The sequence below is a fragment of the Hyperoodon ampullatus genome, assembly GCF_949752795.1.
Source record: "Hyperoodon ampullatus genome assembly, chromosome: 12".
In the NCBI taxonomy this organism is placed as follows: domain Eukaryota; kingdom Metazoa; phylum Chordata; class Mammalia; order Artiodactyla; family Ziphiidae; genus Hyperoodon; species Hyperoodon ampullatus.
This window is the reverse complement of record NC_136925.1, coordinates 6,477,688-6,494,476: the sequence shown is the minus strand read 5'-3', so window position 1 is coordinate 6,494,476 and position 16,789 is coordinate 6,477,688. Positions and strand designations below refer to the sequence as shown.

The following is a 16,789-nucleotide window of genomic DNA, read 5'->3' as shown; positions in this document are numbered from 1 at the left end:
GGCGTTCCCTCTGTGCAGAAGTGGTGTCCTTCGTAATTTGTTTGCCTTTGTCAAGGGAAGATATGAGTGTTTACATTTGGGAGGGGCAGAGTTTTGTTTTCGCTGTAATACATATTTTAAAATTTACAATAAAGCATTACCTTATGATCAAAGGTAGAGAAACACTCGTCACTGACTTAAGATTTCGTAATCTTTAGACATTTGTTTCCTGGTCTGCACCGTTTTAGCATAACACTCACATACACAGAGTCATAACATTTTAGAGCTACAGGGATCGTAGAAATAATGTAATACAATCCCTTAATTTTAGAAATGCATTAGTATCCATAATATTTTTTCTAACTATAATTTTACAGATTATATAGAAAAATATATAGTACTTACATTTTAAGTCATTTTTCTTCTTTGATTTAGATTGCTTTAACACCTGTGCTTTAAAAATCTTTACAAGTGACTTATGTTTTCCATCTTTTACTATATGACATGTATCTTATCTGACAAACACCTTTTTGTCAAGCGAAGGTATTTTTAATACTTAATTTTAATGCATATAAAAATTTAAGTCTTGAAATAAGAGCATTTGGGGAGTATGGAAAAATTATATGTATATTTTTAACCTAATGTTAAATTAAACATTGATACAATAAAATTTTATCCTTAGTTAAATGTATTAATGTGAAGATCTGATGATGACTCTTGATTCTGGTTTTGTTTTCAGAGTACTTTGAACGTAACAGTTTTGAACAATTTTGCATCAACTATTGCAATGAAAAACTTCAACAGTTTTTTAATGAAAGGATTCTGAAGGAGGTAATTGCCATACAATTTAGATTTAAGAACTGCATTAAGCTATTTTAAATTTCAAGGTACAGAGACATACTGCATGGGGTGTGATGTAAGGTGGCCCAGGGAATCAGAGATGCCCAGTGCAGGTCCCAGTGGCACATCAGAAGTGTTAATGGTACAGCTGAGGCTTAGGGACCCAGTGAAAACTCTAATAGGCACCTCCTCAGAAGTGACTGTCTCTTTGCTTCTTACTAGTGACTTTTACTAGACTTGAAATTCTGCTTGTTCCTTTTCCTGATCCTGCTGTCTCTACTCCTGCCACAGCTAAACAGTAGTCTGCTCTCGGCCCTGACCTGGGCACCTCCCCCTGTTCCTCTGTGTCTCTGCTTCTGTCCACTGTGCTACCTGCTCGCTCTCTCTCCGTATGGCAGGAAAGCCACCAGGCCAGGAGATTCCCTGGGGCCGCTGGCCTGGCCCACCTCCGGGCAGCTCTTTCCCTGCCAGGATACCTTGTGCACTGCCAGTGGCCTGTCAGTGGGGTGCTTTTATCTGGACACCATCTCTGGTCCAGTAAGGACTTCCTACCCCTGCTTGTAGTAGCTGACTGGTGGCCTACACTCACGGTCTCAAGTCTAGGAAAGTTCCTTTGTAACACCTCAGAGTGCACAGTGAGTAAAAGTAGCTTTGGATCAGTGGATTTGTGATTAGGCTAACCATTTTTTGCCTTGTATCTTGAATTCTCCACCTACTGATCCCCTTGTCTTTCCTTCCTTTGAGCCGTTGGAGATATGTCTTACTGAATGAAGAAAGCAGAGTTAAAGGGAACTCAGAATTAATCTGTTAATCTAGTGCAGCCCTTTGTTTTACAGAGGAAGAAACTGCAGAAGTTCAGTGACTCCTGCAGGTCTGAACCCTCCTTCCCGGTTGCTGGCTCACAGCACGGTTCCCTTCCTATTAGCACTGCTGCGTTCTGAGTTCCCCACTGTCTCTGGACTTGAAATGTGAAATATCTTCTTTCCTGTTCCCATCCCATTCATCTTTCCCCCATTTTTATTGTGTTTTGTCTTTATGGGTTTCCTAGTACATTCCAACTTTTATACCTTATCTTATAATATCTTATATATTATACCAATTCTGGCATAAATAAAGCAGGTTAAAACAAGTACCTGTCAGTTAAGATAGTTTCTCTGAAAAGTTTCATCTGGCAGCCTTAGTCCTTTCATTACTGTGTGAAGTTTTGCATGTATGCTTCTCACTTAATCAGCCTTAGTTCTTCCCTTCCACACCAGCCCAGCAAGCTTTATGTAGAAACTACATGAAGAGGAGACAGTGCCTTGATTCATGTTTATTTTTATAATAATTCTTTAAAGTAAATGTGCGAATTTCAAATTCAGATTGAGTTCAAGGAGACAGTGCCTTAAAGAATGACAGAAACCTTTTCTAAATGGTACGTCTCATGGGAGGAAATATTTAAACATTCAGGGGAAAAAAAGGTTGAAATATACATCACCCTAAGCTCATTGCGTTGCTCACCCATCTGTGATAAAATCCCTCCCTCCTCTTTTTTCTTTTTTTTTTTAATTTTAAGAAGATACCAGAATTACATCCAGGAACTTAACTTTGATTTGTAAATTATTCTTCTAAATTATGTTTATTTTCCCCAATGATATACTCCTCATATATATCACTGTGTGGGTATTAGAGCCCATTTGCAGGTAAGTGCTCTTTCCTTGATGTTCGTGCTTGTCTATAATGTTATAAATCTGCCCCACCTCTCCTTAGACGACGATTGAGGGCTGTTGAGGATATATAATAGGAGAGACAAATTCCATGTCAGCAGGGAGCTTGTTTGTTCAGCTGTTTTCTAAGCTTTTTAAAATTATCAAAGCAAGTTATGTTCCTTTGTGTATTCCAGGGGTAAACTGTGGCCTTCAGGACAAACCCAGCATGCCGCCTAATTTTACAAATGAAATTTTATTGGAAGACAGCCATGCTTCTTCCTTTACTGTTATCTGTGGCTGCTTTGGCCCTGCAGTGGCATAATTGCACCGTTGTGACAAAGACACTATGGCCCACAGCTGAAAATATTTACTATCTGGCCCTTCCAGAAAAGTTTGCTGATCCCTGGTCTATTCTGCTGGGAAGTTTGACTTTAGAATTGCTAAAAAATGTTTCAAAGCCCTGGTCTTGTCTTGGGTTTGAATGGTTATAAACAGATCCCTGTGTCTGTGCCTGGCTGCCCAGCGTATTTCGGGAAAAGCGTGCTTATCTGCAGGAGGGAACATTTCCACATAATGTGAATCATGTTATGTTGGCCATGTAAGTTTTGATTTCACCTTGCTTTAGGGGCAAGGGTTTTTCTTCCCCAATGTTTGGTAAGACTTCTCAGTCCCCGAATCAGCTGGTGTGAACCCTGTACACTGACTAATCAATAAATGTTATGATTGGATATGGCACAGTGAATCCATTTCCTATCACACAGTAGCTCCATATCTATGATTATGATTATTTCATTTTAGGAACAAGAACTCTATCAAAAGGAAGGTTTAGGTGTGAATGAAGTACATTACGTGGATAACCAGGACTGTATAGGTATGTATTTTTTTTTTGCTCTACTTTTGGGAAATATGGGAAGATACAGTGAATGATTTCACTAGTAATTTTTCTGTGCTCTGCTGGTTATGGGGCTTGAAATTGTGGCACTTGAGAGAGGTTTTACTTCTCTAGTACTGCTAGGAAGTTATTTTTCCTATGAAGGCATCGAATTCAGCTATACTGAAAGTTTTCGTAAAATTCCTTCTATCTACTGTGAGGGATATTTTCTTTCTTAAACAGTTAACGTGAATAAGTTAAGGAGGAAACAAAATTGCTTAAGCAGTGAAGGGATTTCTTCTCTCGTGTGAGGAGGCCTGAGGCGTCTGCCAGGATTTGGCTTTGCTCCGTCTGCAGTTCTTTGTTTCTATTCTCTGCACCCGCACCCTCTGGCGGCAAGTTGGCATCACAAGTTCCACGTGTCCCATCCAGATAGCACCCTGCAGCAGAACAGGGTCTCTGTTTTCCTTGTCTGTTTTTATCGGTAAAGAAGCCTTTCCCTGTCCCACCCAGGGAGTGCTCAGTCTGCCTTTTCTTTCCCACCCACCTCTGAAATCAGCTGTGGGGCAAGCCTTGCTTTGAAAATGGAATCTGACAGTTGAGTCAGTGACTCATGTGCTAGGTTTGGACAAGATAGTGTAATAATAACAACAACAACAATAATAACAGTACTTTCCATTCGTGGTACTTCTCCAAGCACCTTCACATCCTACGTGGTCCACTCAGCGTATCCCTGCACACACCATATCCTTTCGCAGGGATATCTGGGCTGGAACTCCTCCTCTTCCATTTCCCCTTCAGCCCACTTGGGTCGTGCATCTGTCAGAGCAGTCTCAGTTATAGCTCCGTTAGCGCGTCCCCCTCCACCTCCGTTAATTGCCCAAGACGCATCATTCTCTGACCAGTGCAGTCAGAGAATCTTGATTTCTCTTCCTGTGTCCTGCGGCTTTTAGAGTCTGTCTCATTTAGCACTGCTTATGTATTTAAGCAGCTTACATTTTATAGTTATTTTGGACAGGCAGGAAATTCAAAAACATGAATGGAAGGAGCATAAATATGTGCTGTTACTGACGTTTTGCTGGAAAGTTTTTGAATCCATAGCTATAAACAGTTTCAAAAAGCTAAGCCTGCAAAAACGTCTGTAGTTTTACTTCAATTTGAATATAGTTGTCATGTGGGAGAGGAGGTATTTCGGGCTCTTTAGCCTCAGTCCTAACTTACAGATGGAATGGTTATTATGTTAGTTGCTTTCTTTATGGAGTGGTTTTTCTAAAACCTATATTAAATATATGATGTTATTTTCTAATAAATTGCGGATGTGAAAAAATTCATTTGCTCTCTGTTGCTTGTGAGAGAATACAATACTTACAGAATCATGTTACATTGTTTCTGATCTGTCCTCAAAATTTGTGATCAGTAAGTTTAAAATGTTATGTTTTTTATCCTGTCATATTCTGATTTTTTGAAATAGATTTAATTGAAGCAAAATTAGCGGGAATACTGGATATTTTGGATGAAGAAAATCGCCTTCCCCAGCCAAGTGATCAACACTTCACATCTGAAGTTCACCAGAAGCACAAAGACCATTTCCGGCTCTCTGTGAGTTAGCTACTTCAAAATTGAGCCTCTGGTGGGAAGAAAAACTTTTAGAAAGATGTACTAGACATTAGGTATTAGGTAATTAGACTCATAAGTTATGTAAGGCTTTGAACATCTATAAGCATCTTCTGTAATTCAGCACAGTATCTTCTATAGATGACCATTTAATTTGTATCTATATATTTTTGCTGCTACTGATCTATGTAATCAAGGCGATTTTAGCTGGATATAAAGTACATTTCACCTATCTAAAACATATAAAAAGGTTTACCTGTTTTTATGTTCTCCCTTCTGAGTTAAGTGGCCATGAGTTGCTCTGTTTTGTATCATGTGACCTTGATCACTTCCCAGGGGTTAGCACCTCGAGTCACAAGCAGCTACCTGTCTGCACATCTGTAAGACCAGCAAAGCTTGTGGCTAAGAGTCTGACTGGTGGAAGCAATTCATTTAGTGATCGGTAAATTGATTTTGATGCTCTTTCCTTGGGAGTTTTGAATGGAAAAATGTACTCAGAGAGGGTCATAGAAGCTGCAGCAATAGAAGAATTAGCTAAAGGGAAAAACAGGTACAGAAGGCAATAGAAATAAATGAGAAGTAAACTTCTGAAAGGGTCAGAAGACCTGGTTCCCTAAACTGCTGTGCTTGACTACCTGCTTGCAGCAGTGAATGGTAGGGCCATTCTCCGTAAGGCTGGAGTGTGCGGCTGTTGCGGTGTTTTCCATGTTCACCTAGCTCTGGGTTTATCTTTACACTCAACCACCATCACCTGAGGTAATGCAAGCACAGCGTCATCCGTGCACCCAGAAAGAGCTGACTAGCACAGAGAAATGTGGATGTTAATTTCACCCACGAAGATAGGTGCTGCCTCAACAAAGAAAGGAAGGAAGGAAGAAGAGAAAAGCTGCTTGGAGTGGCAGCTGCCTCCTGTACTGTTTATTGTTTTGAGCCTGTAGCATAGTATAACATTCGCTGCCTTGTTGGGTCCAGGATTTTAAGTGAATGAAAGCAAATATTCTTGTTTCCGTACTCATTAACTAAATCAAGAACGTGAATAGGTTGAAGGCATTAAAAAGCTGATATAAGTATGATAACCTTCTCTGGGGACTGCATCTCACAACTACCTGCTCCATTGACTTGGAGTTCTTCCGTATCCTTAAATAAGTCTTATGATGTGGAGGCTGCCTCTCTCACTTCAGTGGAGATAGAAAAAAGCAGTCTGCGTCCCCAACAAAACTTGCTGCTAGGATTAAAGACGTACATCTAGTCCTGTTTATTCACTGCTCTCTGTGAAGACCAGTCTGTGGATGCATGGTTACCTTTACCAAGAGTACTCACTGCTAGCCAACAAATCATGACCAGGGTTTCAGAGACATGTAGCTCCAAGGACAGCAAACTAAAGCATCAGGAATGGACTATGGCCACTTTCCTCAAAAGAGAACAAGAGCAAGACAGAAAATTCTGAGTTGTACAGATCATTACTTTTATTGTATGTCTTTGACAATAAAATTATTAATAACCATTTATTGAACCTTTAGCACATGCCAGGCACATTCTAAGAGTTTTGCTTGAATTACTTTATTTGGTCCTCATGATAATCCTTTGGGGTAGCTCCTGCTTGCATCCCCCGTGCTAGAGATGAGGTGATGGGCATGGAGAGCTCAGGTGACCTCCCTGTTTAGCATAGAGAGAAAGTGTTGGATTTGGGCATCGGGCTGGCGTCTTGACTGCAGGGTCGCCCTCTGAATCGTGCTGGCCTGCTGCCATGCAGAGGGGGGCTCTGTGATCTGCTAGCTCTCTCACCCAGCAAAAGCCTGGGAAGGTTCTGATGTCTTAGCTTGTTCATTTATTTTTTTTGTGGTATGCGGGCCTCCCACTGTTGTGGCCTCTGCCGTTGTGGAGCACAGGCTCCGGACGCTCAGGCCCAGTGACCATGGCTCACGGGCCCAGCCGCTCCGCGGCACGTGGGATCTTCCCAGACCGGGGCATGAACCCGCGTCCCCTGCATCGGCAGGCGAACTCCCAACCACTGCGCCACCAGAGAGGCCCTGTGTAGTATATTTTTGATAATTTAATAACTGGTGTGTGTATTATTTTTCAGATTCCTAGAAAGTCTAAGCTGGCAGTTCACAGGAACATCAGAGATGACGAAGGCTTCATCATCAGGCATTTCGCAGGGGCGGTGTGCTATGAAACAGTGAGTATAACTTTTACCGGGAGAAAACCGTTTGATGTTGAAGCTGCGCTGTGCAGTATGGTAACATCTAGCCACATCTGGCTATTTAAAGTTAAATAAAATTTAAAATTCAGTTCCTCAGTACACCGGCCACCTTTCATGTGCTCGATGTCCCCACTGCCTGGTGGTGGCGATATTGGACAGCACAGCTACAGAACATGTCCGCTACCTCAAAAAAGTTCTATTGGACAACACCATGTTAAGGAATATTATCACAGGATGGACCGAATCATTCCTGTTTGCTTTATTTTTCAGACTCAATTTGTGGAAAAAAATAATGATGCTTTACATATGTCTCTTGAGTCCTTAATATGTGAATCCAGGGATAAATTTATCCGGGAATTATTTGAATCATCCACAAATAACAACAAAGACACTAAACAAAAAGCAGGAAAACTTAGCTTCATCAGTGTGGGAAACAAGTTTAAGGTATTTGTGCTAAATGTATTACTTGAATTTTTTTCTTACTGCATTAAAATTGTAATTGTTTTATACTCTACAGTGGATAGTGTAAATCACTCTGAGAAATCCCACGAGTGAGATTCAAGAGCAGACCCTGAACTGTCGATGTCTGTATGCAAAGTAACACAAAGTAGGCATAGTAATTGACCATACCGAAACCCTGTAATTTTACGAACATGCTCTTTCTCGGTGCTTAACATGTCTGATTGCTTCTCCTCATGTTCTTGCTTCTGCTTACTGTCTGGTTGACCTTCAAACCTTCTCTTTCCCATGTGTTTTCTGTTTCCTTCCTCATTCAGCAGTTTTGTTTTAGCTGGAGTAGTCCAGCTCCAGATGGCTAGAGAGGACTAGTTGAGTTGAGAGAGGAAAAGCAGGCACTGCCAGGGGCTTCAGGTAAATGATCACCTTCGTGGACTCCTACTTACAGCGTGGCTGCCGTGTTAAAAAGAGCCCAGCTCGAGTTAATGATTTCATTTTGTAATTCATTTTTAACGTGTTTTCTCTCATAGTGCATTTTGGGTGTGCATATTACACTAAAATTTGATTAAAGCTTTTAAGAACTTCTGTAAAAGATAAATGCTTTGTGTGGCAAACCCTTCAAATTGCTTATTCGACATTGAAGAACACTTCATTTGTTTCATTAATTTTGGATCAGGAATTTATTCTTTGAGGTCTGATAAGGAAGTGTCACATGATGTGCCTTAGAAATGCAACACTGCTATTTGGTTCTAACTGCTGAGTATTTCGCATAGAAAAAGATAATTTAAAAACTTTGTGTCACGTTTAATGAATAAAAAATTATAATAAATAGATCAAAGAAATAGAATTAATTTCTCTTTTATACATTTCCACAAAGTCTTTTTGTCCTGTTTACAAGAAAACTACATATGCCTTTCATTATGTGCACTTCAAATATTAAAAATGATGTAATTAGGAACAATATTTAAGACTCAGAATACTAGGATACTAACAGTGTAAGCTTCCTGAAATCCCTTGTGGATTGAAATGGGCTCTAAATAACTAACTTGATAAAATCATGTTTATAAAACAAAAGCTGAAACATAGATATAGGAGAATTCCGCTTATAACACATTTTTTCAGGTAACTGAATAAAAAGTCTTAAACTTTATTGTAAGTTATATTCATTAATTATGAGTTTCTTCTTCTCTTGACAATACTCTTTCTCTTATTTGGATATTCTTAGATTCTTAAATAGACATAATGGTAACAGATTGGTTTAAAATAGTACATTAGCCTGTATGAAACGGATATCATTTATTAAGTATTTTCCTACTGTGATATAGTAGTATTGCTGGCAAGAACATACTTGAAATTTTAGACAATATAAATAAAACAAAAAACATTCTTAAAATTCTTTGGACTAAGGTATTTTATGTTGAGACTTTAAGTGCCTTAAAATTGCTTATATGCAATATAATGTATTTTTCACATCAAACTGCTTGAAAACTGTAACTGAAAGATGTAACATTGTTAATAATAAAATTTCAAAATGTTTTTATTGAGATACTTTGAAATGAAATATTAGTAGTAATTCTTGTTTTTAAATATAGTAGAATAGCTCATTAAATTCAAATTCAAATTCAAGTTATGGGAGGCAATAAAACAACACAGGCTAGCATTTACAGTAATACTTCAGTTATCAAACATGACCGAGAATCAGAAGTTTTCCACTGAAAAGTGACATTTTCAGGTTATTGAAATAGAACTCTTTTACTATTAGTGTTTTAGAAAAAGTAATTCTTTTTGATGAAAATCATATTCTTTTATTATATACATGAATAATTGTACGCTTCAAAATAAAAATAAAATAAAAGTAAAGCATGCGTTGCATCAGGCTATTATGCCTTTTGGTCTTTGACCGCTGTTCTTTGGTAATTGACGTTCTTCCCTCTTCTCTCAGATGCTATAGTTTATTTTTACTGCTTCTACTGACTTAACTTTATGTCCATTTTTTGGGCGAATACTGTGCTATGGATTAGGAAGCATGGGCTTTGTCACAGTTGTTTTCTTTCCAAATTAGTGGCTCTTACACTTGCTTTTCATTTGTGTGCTGGTCTAGACTGGTTGAGGTTGTCAGAACTCTGTCAAGCAGATCAGTGGGGTGTGACTGTATTTTTTTAATCCAGTGAGAAATTCACTCCGTTTTTATAACTTATGCCTATAATGTCTGAAGTGTAGTGTAGTATCACGCTTAAGAGAATGAGCCTTGGTGTTAGGTCCTTGTTGGAATCTTGGTTTTGCCATTACTAGCTCCCTGATCTTGGCAAGTGATTTATCTCTCTGGGCCTCAATGTTTTCACCTGTAAAATGAGACTACTAATATATCCTTAATTAGAGTTGTGGTGCGGATTAAACATGATAATGCCCGTGAAAAGCTTTGAGCAGTGTCTGACTCATAGAAAGCATTCAGTAAAGTATACCTATTATTATTATTAAGTATAGCTGTGATTGAATAAGTATGTTAATTGAAGAATTAACATCTTAATTTCTCTTTTGTTAACTAGTACAATAAGCATCCCAATATAAAATCAGTATAACAAGTTAAATTTACTTTGCAGAGAAGTAAAGCAAATGCATGATTTTAATGTACTGAACCAGAGTACATTAAAATCACTTAATATTATTAAGAAAAGGAAAGGACAGTAACTACTTGTACTGTCCGTTGTGAAACTTTTTCTTGAGAAAACTGTCCTAGCCTTTAAAAATAATTGAAATGTGAAGTTTTAAAATAGTAGAGAGGGTTTCTACAGGTAGGCAGTTCAGTTTCATTTATGAAAGGTGTTATATAAAACAATCCTAATACATAGCATTCGTGTATATTTTAAACACGTTTTCATTCTTAATGGAGCGTGACACAAGCTACACCCAGCTTGCCACGAGTTCACATACTGCTCCGTTGATCCCTTATTGAATGCATCCCCAGCATTTTCGTTTACTTCTTGCATTGCCTGTATTCTTTTTCCTCATTCACCCCACCTGCAAGTGTGCATGGATGTTTTCTAGTATTGCTAATTTTCAGTCTTTTAATTGTATAAGTTCTGTATAAGTAAAATAAGTTATTGTCCTTGGCATCATATATTAGCCATACATTTCTGCATGTTACTGTCTGTTAAAGAGATTGTGTACCAGAAGCTGTTAAATTGTAATGTGTTATACATATCAGTGTTATTGCATGTTATTTTATTCTAATGTTGAAAAGCTAATATTTACTTATGGCATTACATACTTTTGCTCTTTGAAATAATGAAGTGATTTCCTTTCTTCTACAGACACAGTTAAATTTGCTTCTGGATAAACTTCGAAGTACTGTGAGTACACGTAAAAAAAAAAAACCACAGGGATTTTTGTTTGTTTGTTGTTGTTGTTTTTTCCGGCTGTGCCGCAAGGCACATGGGATCTCAGTTCCCCAACCAGGGATTGAACCTGTGCCCCCTGCACTGGAAGTGCCGAGTCTTAAGCACTGGACTGCCAAGGAAGTCTTCAAAAACAGGGTTTTTAAATGGTCCTCTTAAACTATTATTAGTAATTACTCAAATAAGCACAGTAAACCTGGAATAATTAGAAATTCATTTAAAACCAAATTTCATCATTAAAAAAAATCAGTTTTTAAAATGGTTGTCATTTTGGTTAGGTTTTTTCTGAAGAAGGGTCAAATATGTATGTGCAGTCAAATTGGTTTATAAATGTATAGAATTCTCTGAGTGTTATTAAGATTATCCTGTAGCTTCAGGAAAGTGAAAATAATTAGTTATCATAGGGAAGGAAAATGTATTTTTTAGGATTAAAGATAACACATATAATTCATTTTCATTTTATTACTCTGGTGGTAACATTCTCTAACATGACAGTGCTGATATGGAAAAAAATGGACATAATATTTTTATGCCCTATTATAGTGGCAGTATTTCCTAGGAGCCTTTTTTTTAACTAGACATTTTAATTCTCTCTGTTTTTTAAAGAAAAATTCACCATAGAAAGAAATTTCGTACGTGGGTTATATAAATGAGGCATGCTTTCACGAGAAGACTTATTTTTTAAGCAAATCCACAGAACTTAACTGATTACTCTTTTCATGTAGTCATTTGAAAGCCAAATATTTAGTCTCTGTGCTATTATTGCTTAACTTATTGTTAGATTTGCTTTTGAAACCATTAAGAAATTCTTTTAACCATCCTCATTGTTTGCAAATATTTCTCTCTTAAGGACAGACCTTCTTTAAAAACTAAGTCTGATGAGGTATTTTATTTTTGTCACCCAAATATAATGCTACTGTAAAATGATTAGATTATATTTGTGATTTTTAAAAAAGGCATTTCTAAAAAGTGTTCTAAAAGTGTTTGCAGTGAGCATCATTGTTGACATTAAGTATCCAGTTTTGCAAGGTGGCTACTTGGAAGCAAAGCTGTTATTTGGATGTATTAGCTTCAGTTCCCAACAGTTTCACTGTGTACTTAGCAGTATTCTCTCTCTCTCGTTCAGCAAAAATCTGATAACGGATTGTAAATGAATGCCTTTAAGCTTTTTAAAATACATATCATTTAACAAACAAAACTTTAAAATGTGCAGTGGTGCAGCTCAGGGACCTACTGTATGTGTTTTTTTGGGGTTTTTTTTTTGCGGCACGCGGGCCTCTCACTGCTGTGACCTCTGCCGTTGTGGAGCACAGGCTCCGGATGCGCAGGCTCAGTAGTTGTGGCTCACGGGCCCAGTTGCTCCGCGGCATGTGGGATCCTCCTGGACCGGGGCACGAACCCGTGTCCCCTGCATCGGCAGGTGGACTCTCAACCACTGCGCCACCAGGGAAGCCCACCTACTGTATGTTTTTAAAATAGAATGATGAGAAAGGTTGACTTTTTTTTTTTACTTTTTTTTTTTTAGCACTTTGGCTTAAATTTTAAGAGACATAATTTTATGCCATCTTGTCATAGGGCAATTTTCTTATCACAGAAACACAGCATATAAGTATATTTAAATGTAGAATAAAATCACATGTATGTCATGCTGTGAAATGTATTGTTTAAATATGTTAAAATATTTTACTAGGAGAGACTTTTCTTTTTACAATAACACAGTTTTTTGGCACTCAAATCTAAAATGTATTTTTCTAATATTAGTATATAAATGCTTTACATTATAAAAGTATGCTAATGGTCTTAAGTTCCTTAGTGATTATTTTAAAAGAGGTTCAGGGCTTCCTTGGTGGCGCAGTGGTTGGGAATCTGCCTGCCAATGCACGGGACACGGGTTCAAGCCCTGGTCTGGGAAGATCCCACGTGCCGCAGAGCAACTGGGCCTGTGAGCCACAACTACTGAGCCTGCGCGTCTGGAACCTGTGCTCCGCAACAAGAGACGCCCGTGCACCACGATGAAGAGTGGCCCCAGCTCGCCACAACTAGAGAAAGCCCTCACATAGAAACGAAGACCCAACACAGCCAAGGATATATTAATTAATTAATTATTTTTTTTAAAAAAGAGGTTCAGAAGTTAATGATAATATGCTCTGAAAGTAGCTGGTATTCATAGAAATAGAAAAATAAGAATGCCATATGGATCATTTTTAAAAGTACCTTTATTATTCTAGGGAGCAAGCTTTATTCGTTGTATCAAGCCTAATTTAAAGATGACAAGCCACGACTTTGAAGGAGCTCAAATTTTGTCTCAACTTCAGTGTTCAGGTATTTCTCTATTTTTGTAATCTGTATCAGGGTGTGTCGAGAGTTTTAGTTCAAATAAAATTTAATATATGCAGTGTTTTCAAATAACTCACATCTATCTTGATTATGTTTAAGTGCGGTAAGACTTTTATATTTCCTTTCTTTATAAGAAAAGAAGGGCTAACAAATTATTTGAGCAGTATTGGGGTAGATGTTTTACATCATTGAAGTAAAATTTATAAAAACTCTTCAGCTGTGAACCCAGGTCTCCCTTCGTGGGTGCTTTCTGTGGCCTTCTCAGTCCTGCAGCGGTTCGTTCCCCACATAACTGGGTCAGGCGGTGGGTTTTGGTGTCCTTTTTTTTTTTTTTAATTTATTTATTTAATTTGTTTTTACTTTTGGCCGTGTTGGGTCTTCGTTGCTGTGCGCAGGCTTTCTCTAGTTGTTGCGGTGAGCGGGCCTCTCATTGCAGTGGCTTCTCTTGTAGCGGAGCACGGGCTCTAGGCATGCGGGCTTCAGTAGTTGCAGCACTGGGGCTCAGTAGTTGTGACTCGTGAGCTCTAGAGTGCAGGCTCAGTAGTTGTGGCGCACGGGCTTAGTTGCTCTGTGGCATGTGGGATCTTCCCGGACCAGGGCTTGAACCCGTGTCCCCTGCATTGGCAGGCGGATTCTTAACCACTGTGCCACCAGGGAAGCCCGGTTTTGATGTCCTTCCTTCCCACTCCACTACTTGTAAAAAAAAAAAAAAAAAAAAAAAAAGAAAAAGAAAACAGCACAGTACCCTCGGCGTCTGTGGAACTTTTCTGCACTTGGTTAAACTATCACCTTCTACCCCTCACCCGGCCACATTCTGCCTGTGCTTAGTCACCCAAGTCTTGGGCCCTGGACTCCCTGTTTTCCTTCCCCGTGCCCATCCTCCATCCCTCCCACACCACCCCTGCCTCTCCCGCTGATTCGGGCCTGGGACACTTCCGGAAACTCTCTTGCCTCCCTGACTCCTTATCTTGCTCCTCTTAGAGGCGGATTTATTAGAAAGCTACGGTCGCTTGAGCTTCAGGGTGCCTTATTTAAATGAGCTCCTATCAAAACCCTGAACCTGATTTTGTATGCTTTTGTAATTTGTAATTTCATACTATTTTTCTTAAAGTGCCCTCCCCTGATTATATAAGCCTCGGGCTCCCCACAGCTGCGTCTACCCTTGACCCTTCTCACAAAGCCTTAGCTGCTTGTGAATCTAATTTTGTCCTTTGTCCTCATCTGCACAGAGGAAGTGGGCACGATAGATGGGCACTGTTACAAATTCACGATCACTAACCTTCAGAGGGCTCTCATGACCCGCCCCACCAAGTTTCCCCGGCCAGCAGCCTCTGTTTCTCCCCGGACCCGGCAGACCCACCCTGCTCTCCTCAAGTCTCTGGGCCTCTGCTAACAGGCAGCCTCACCTCTTTTTACTAAAAAGCTGAAAGCCAGGTTTACCTGTGTGCTACCAAGCACTTCTTCTACCTGCACAGCCGCCCTCCTGGTAGAAAGGAGGAAGTGCCTCTCTTCCTCATCGAGACTGTCGTTCTTTGGACCCATCCCTTCCTGCCTTTTCACTAATCTTCGGTGTTGATGATCTGTATTGAAGCTCTGAGATGGTTTCTCCCATCGAAACCTCATCTTCACCCTCTCACCGACATTCCCGTCCAGCTGCCTCCCTGTCTCTGGCCTCACTTTCTTTTCTCCAGTTTTTGCTTTTCTCTCCAAGAATATTCTCTTCTTGCTTTCTCAGTTTCCTGCCTTCCACTTGCTCTTTAGCCCGAGGGAATTCAGTTTCCAACAAAATAATTCTTGATAAGGTTTCCGGTGATTCCCTTGACCCTGAATCACATGTTTCCTCAGACCTCATCTCAGTGGAGTCCGGCAGCATTTGCCTCCATCCCCATCCCCATAACATAGCCTTTCCTCAGCGCCTAAAGCAGCGTGTGTCCCTGCGTCTCCTTTGAATTCTCTGGCCATTCCTGCCTCCTCTGCAGGGTCATCTTCTACCTAGATATTATTTGTTAGAGTTTTTTAAGCTCTGGGTTAGGCCTGTTCTCCTCGCTCTTGATCAGTGCTGTTCCGTATAACTTTCCATGGAGGTGGACATATTCTATACCTGTGTTGTCCAGTATGGTAGCCACTAGACACTTGTGGCTACTGAGCTCTTGAGATGTGACTAGTATGACTTAGGTACTGAATTTTTAATTTGTATTTGATTTTAATTTAAAAAATTTAGATATAAATAGTCACATGTGGCTAGTGCAACTACAGAGCATGTGCCTAGCAACTGTCACACTGGACCACCTAGCTACATCTTCTCAATCTAAGTCTCCATGTCACACTGGACCACCTAGCTACATATTCTCAATCTAAGTCTCCCCAAGGCCCTTTTATATGACCTGAAGAGTGTGTCTTTTACTCCTCCAGATTTACTGAGATATAATTGACATATAACATTGTGTAGGTGCAAGCTGTGCAATGTGTTGATTTGATACACTAACATTGTAAAAGGATTGCCACCGTCGTGTTAGCTAAGAGTCCCATGAGGTAATATAATTACCATTGCTTGCTTGTTGTGAGAACATTTAAGGTCTACTCTCCTAGTAGACAGTGAGCCTTAGTACTCCCTAATCCAAGCTGTCACCATCTTTCACCTGGCTTTTTGCTGAAGTTTCCTAAGTATCCTCCTCACACCTGCTCGGTCTGTTCTTCACATACATCCAGAATTACTGCTTTACAGCTCAAATCTGAGCATGTCTTTTTATTGCTTAAAATGCTGCAGTGGCTTCTGATTATGATTAGGGTAAAGAGCAGAATCCTCATAGCTTATGAGGCCCCATCTGGTCTGGCCCGTGTGTCTATAGCCTCCTCTGTTTTCTCTCTCTCCTCTCCATTCTCCAGCCACCCCAGCCTTTGCTTTAGTTCCTTAAATGCTCCGTATTCCCTCTGTTCACGGGGCCTGTGCACACGCTGCTTCCTGTTTCAGAAGCTCTTATCTCCCCTTTGTCTTATTTTTCACGTTTGCGCTTGGTTGTCATTTCTTTATGAAAGCCCCCAACTAGGAAGGGGGCCTGAGTAAAGGGTGCCTAGCACCATCATTTCACAGTCATAAATTTTATTTATTGTCTCCTTTCTCTAATCTATAAACCTCTCGAGGGCAGAAACTGTGTCTGTTTTGGTTTGTATGCATGTTCCTGCTTCCTGGCAATGCAAAGCACGTACTAGACTTAGAAAATATTTGTTGAATGAAATGCACAGTCTAGGAAATAAAAAGATTTATTTGTGACTAATTTTAACAAATAGTAGAAAGTTAAATAAGTGATGTCTGTTTTATTCCTACATATGTATAGATGTATTTTTGTAATATTTTCTTCAGATCATTTTTACTTTGACTATTTTTCTCATTTAAATTTCTCTTTAC

The 16,789-nt window shown here is 39.4% G+C and overlaps 1 protein-coding gene across 1 annotated transcript in view; it reads left to right on the top strand.

Moving 5' to 3' along the window:
- Positions 1-16,789, top strand: part of MYO6 (myosin VI) — a gene marked incomplete at its 5' end in the record, with an annotated part of 90,647 nt that overhangs the window by 43,324 nt on the left and 30,534 nt on the right. Inside the window, 7 exons of the mRNA XM_079716448.1 lie at positions 719-810; positions 3,306-3,378; positions 4,850-4,977; positions 7,076-7,171; positions 7,466-7,639; positions 10,963-11,001; positions 13,275-13,368. Of these exons, the coding sequence (XP_079572574.1) occupies positions 719-810; positions 3,306-3,378; positions 4,850-4,977; positions 7,076-7,171; positions 7,466-7,639; positions 10,963-11,001; positions 13,275-13,368 (696 nt within the window). The remainder of the gene's footprint in view (positions 1-718; positions 811-3,305; positions 3,379-4,849; positions 4,978-7,075; positions 7,172-7,465; positions 7,640-10,962; positions 11,002-13,274; positions 13,369-16,789) is intronic.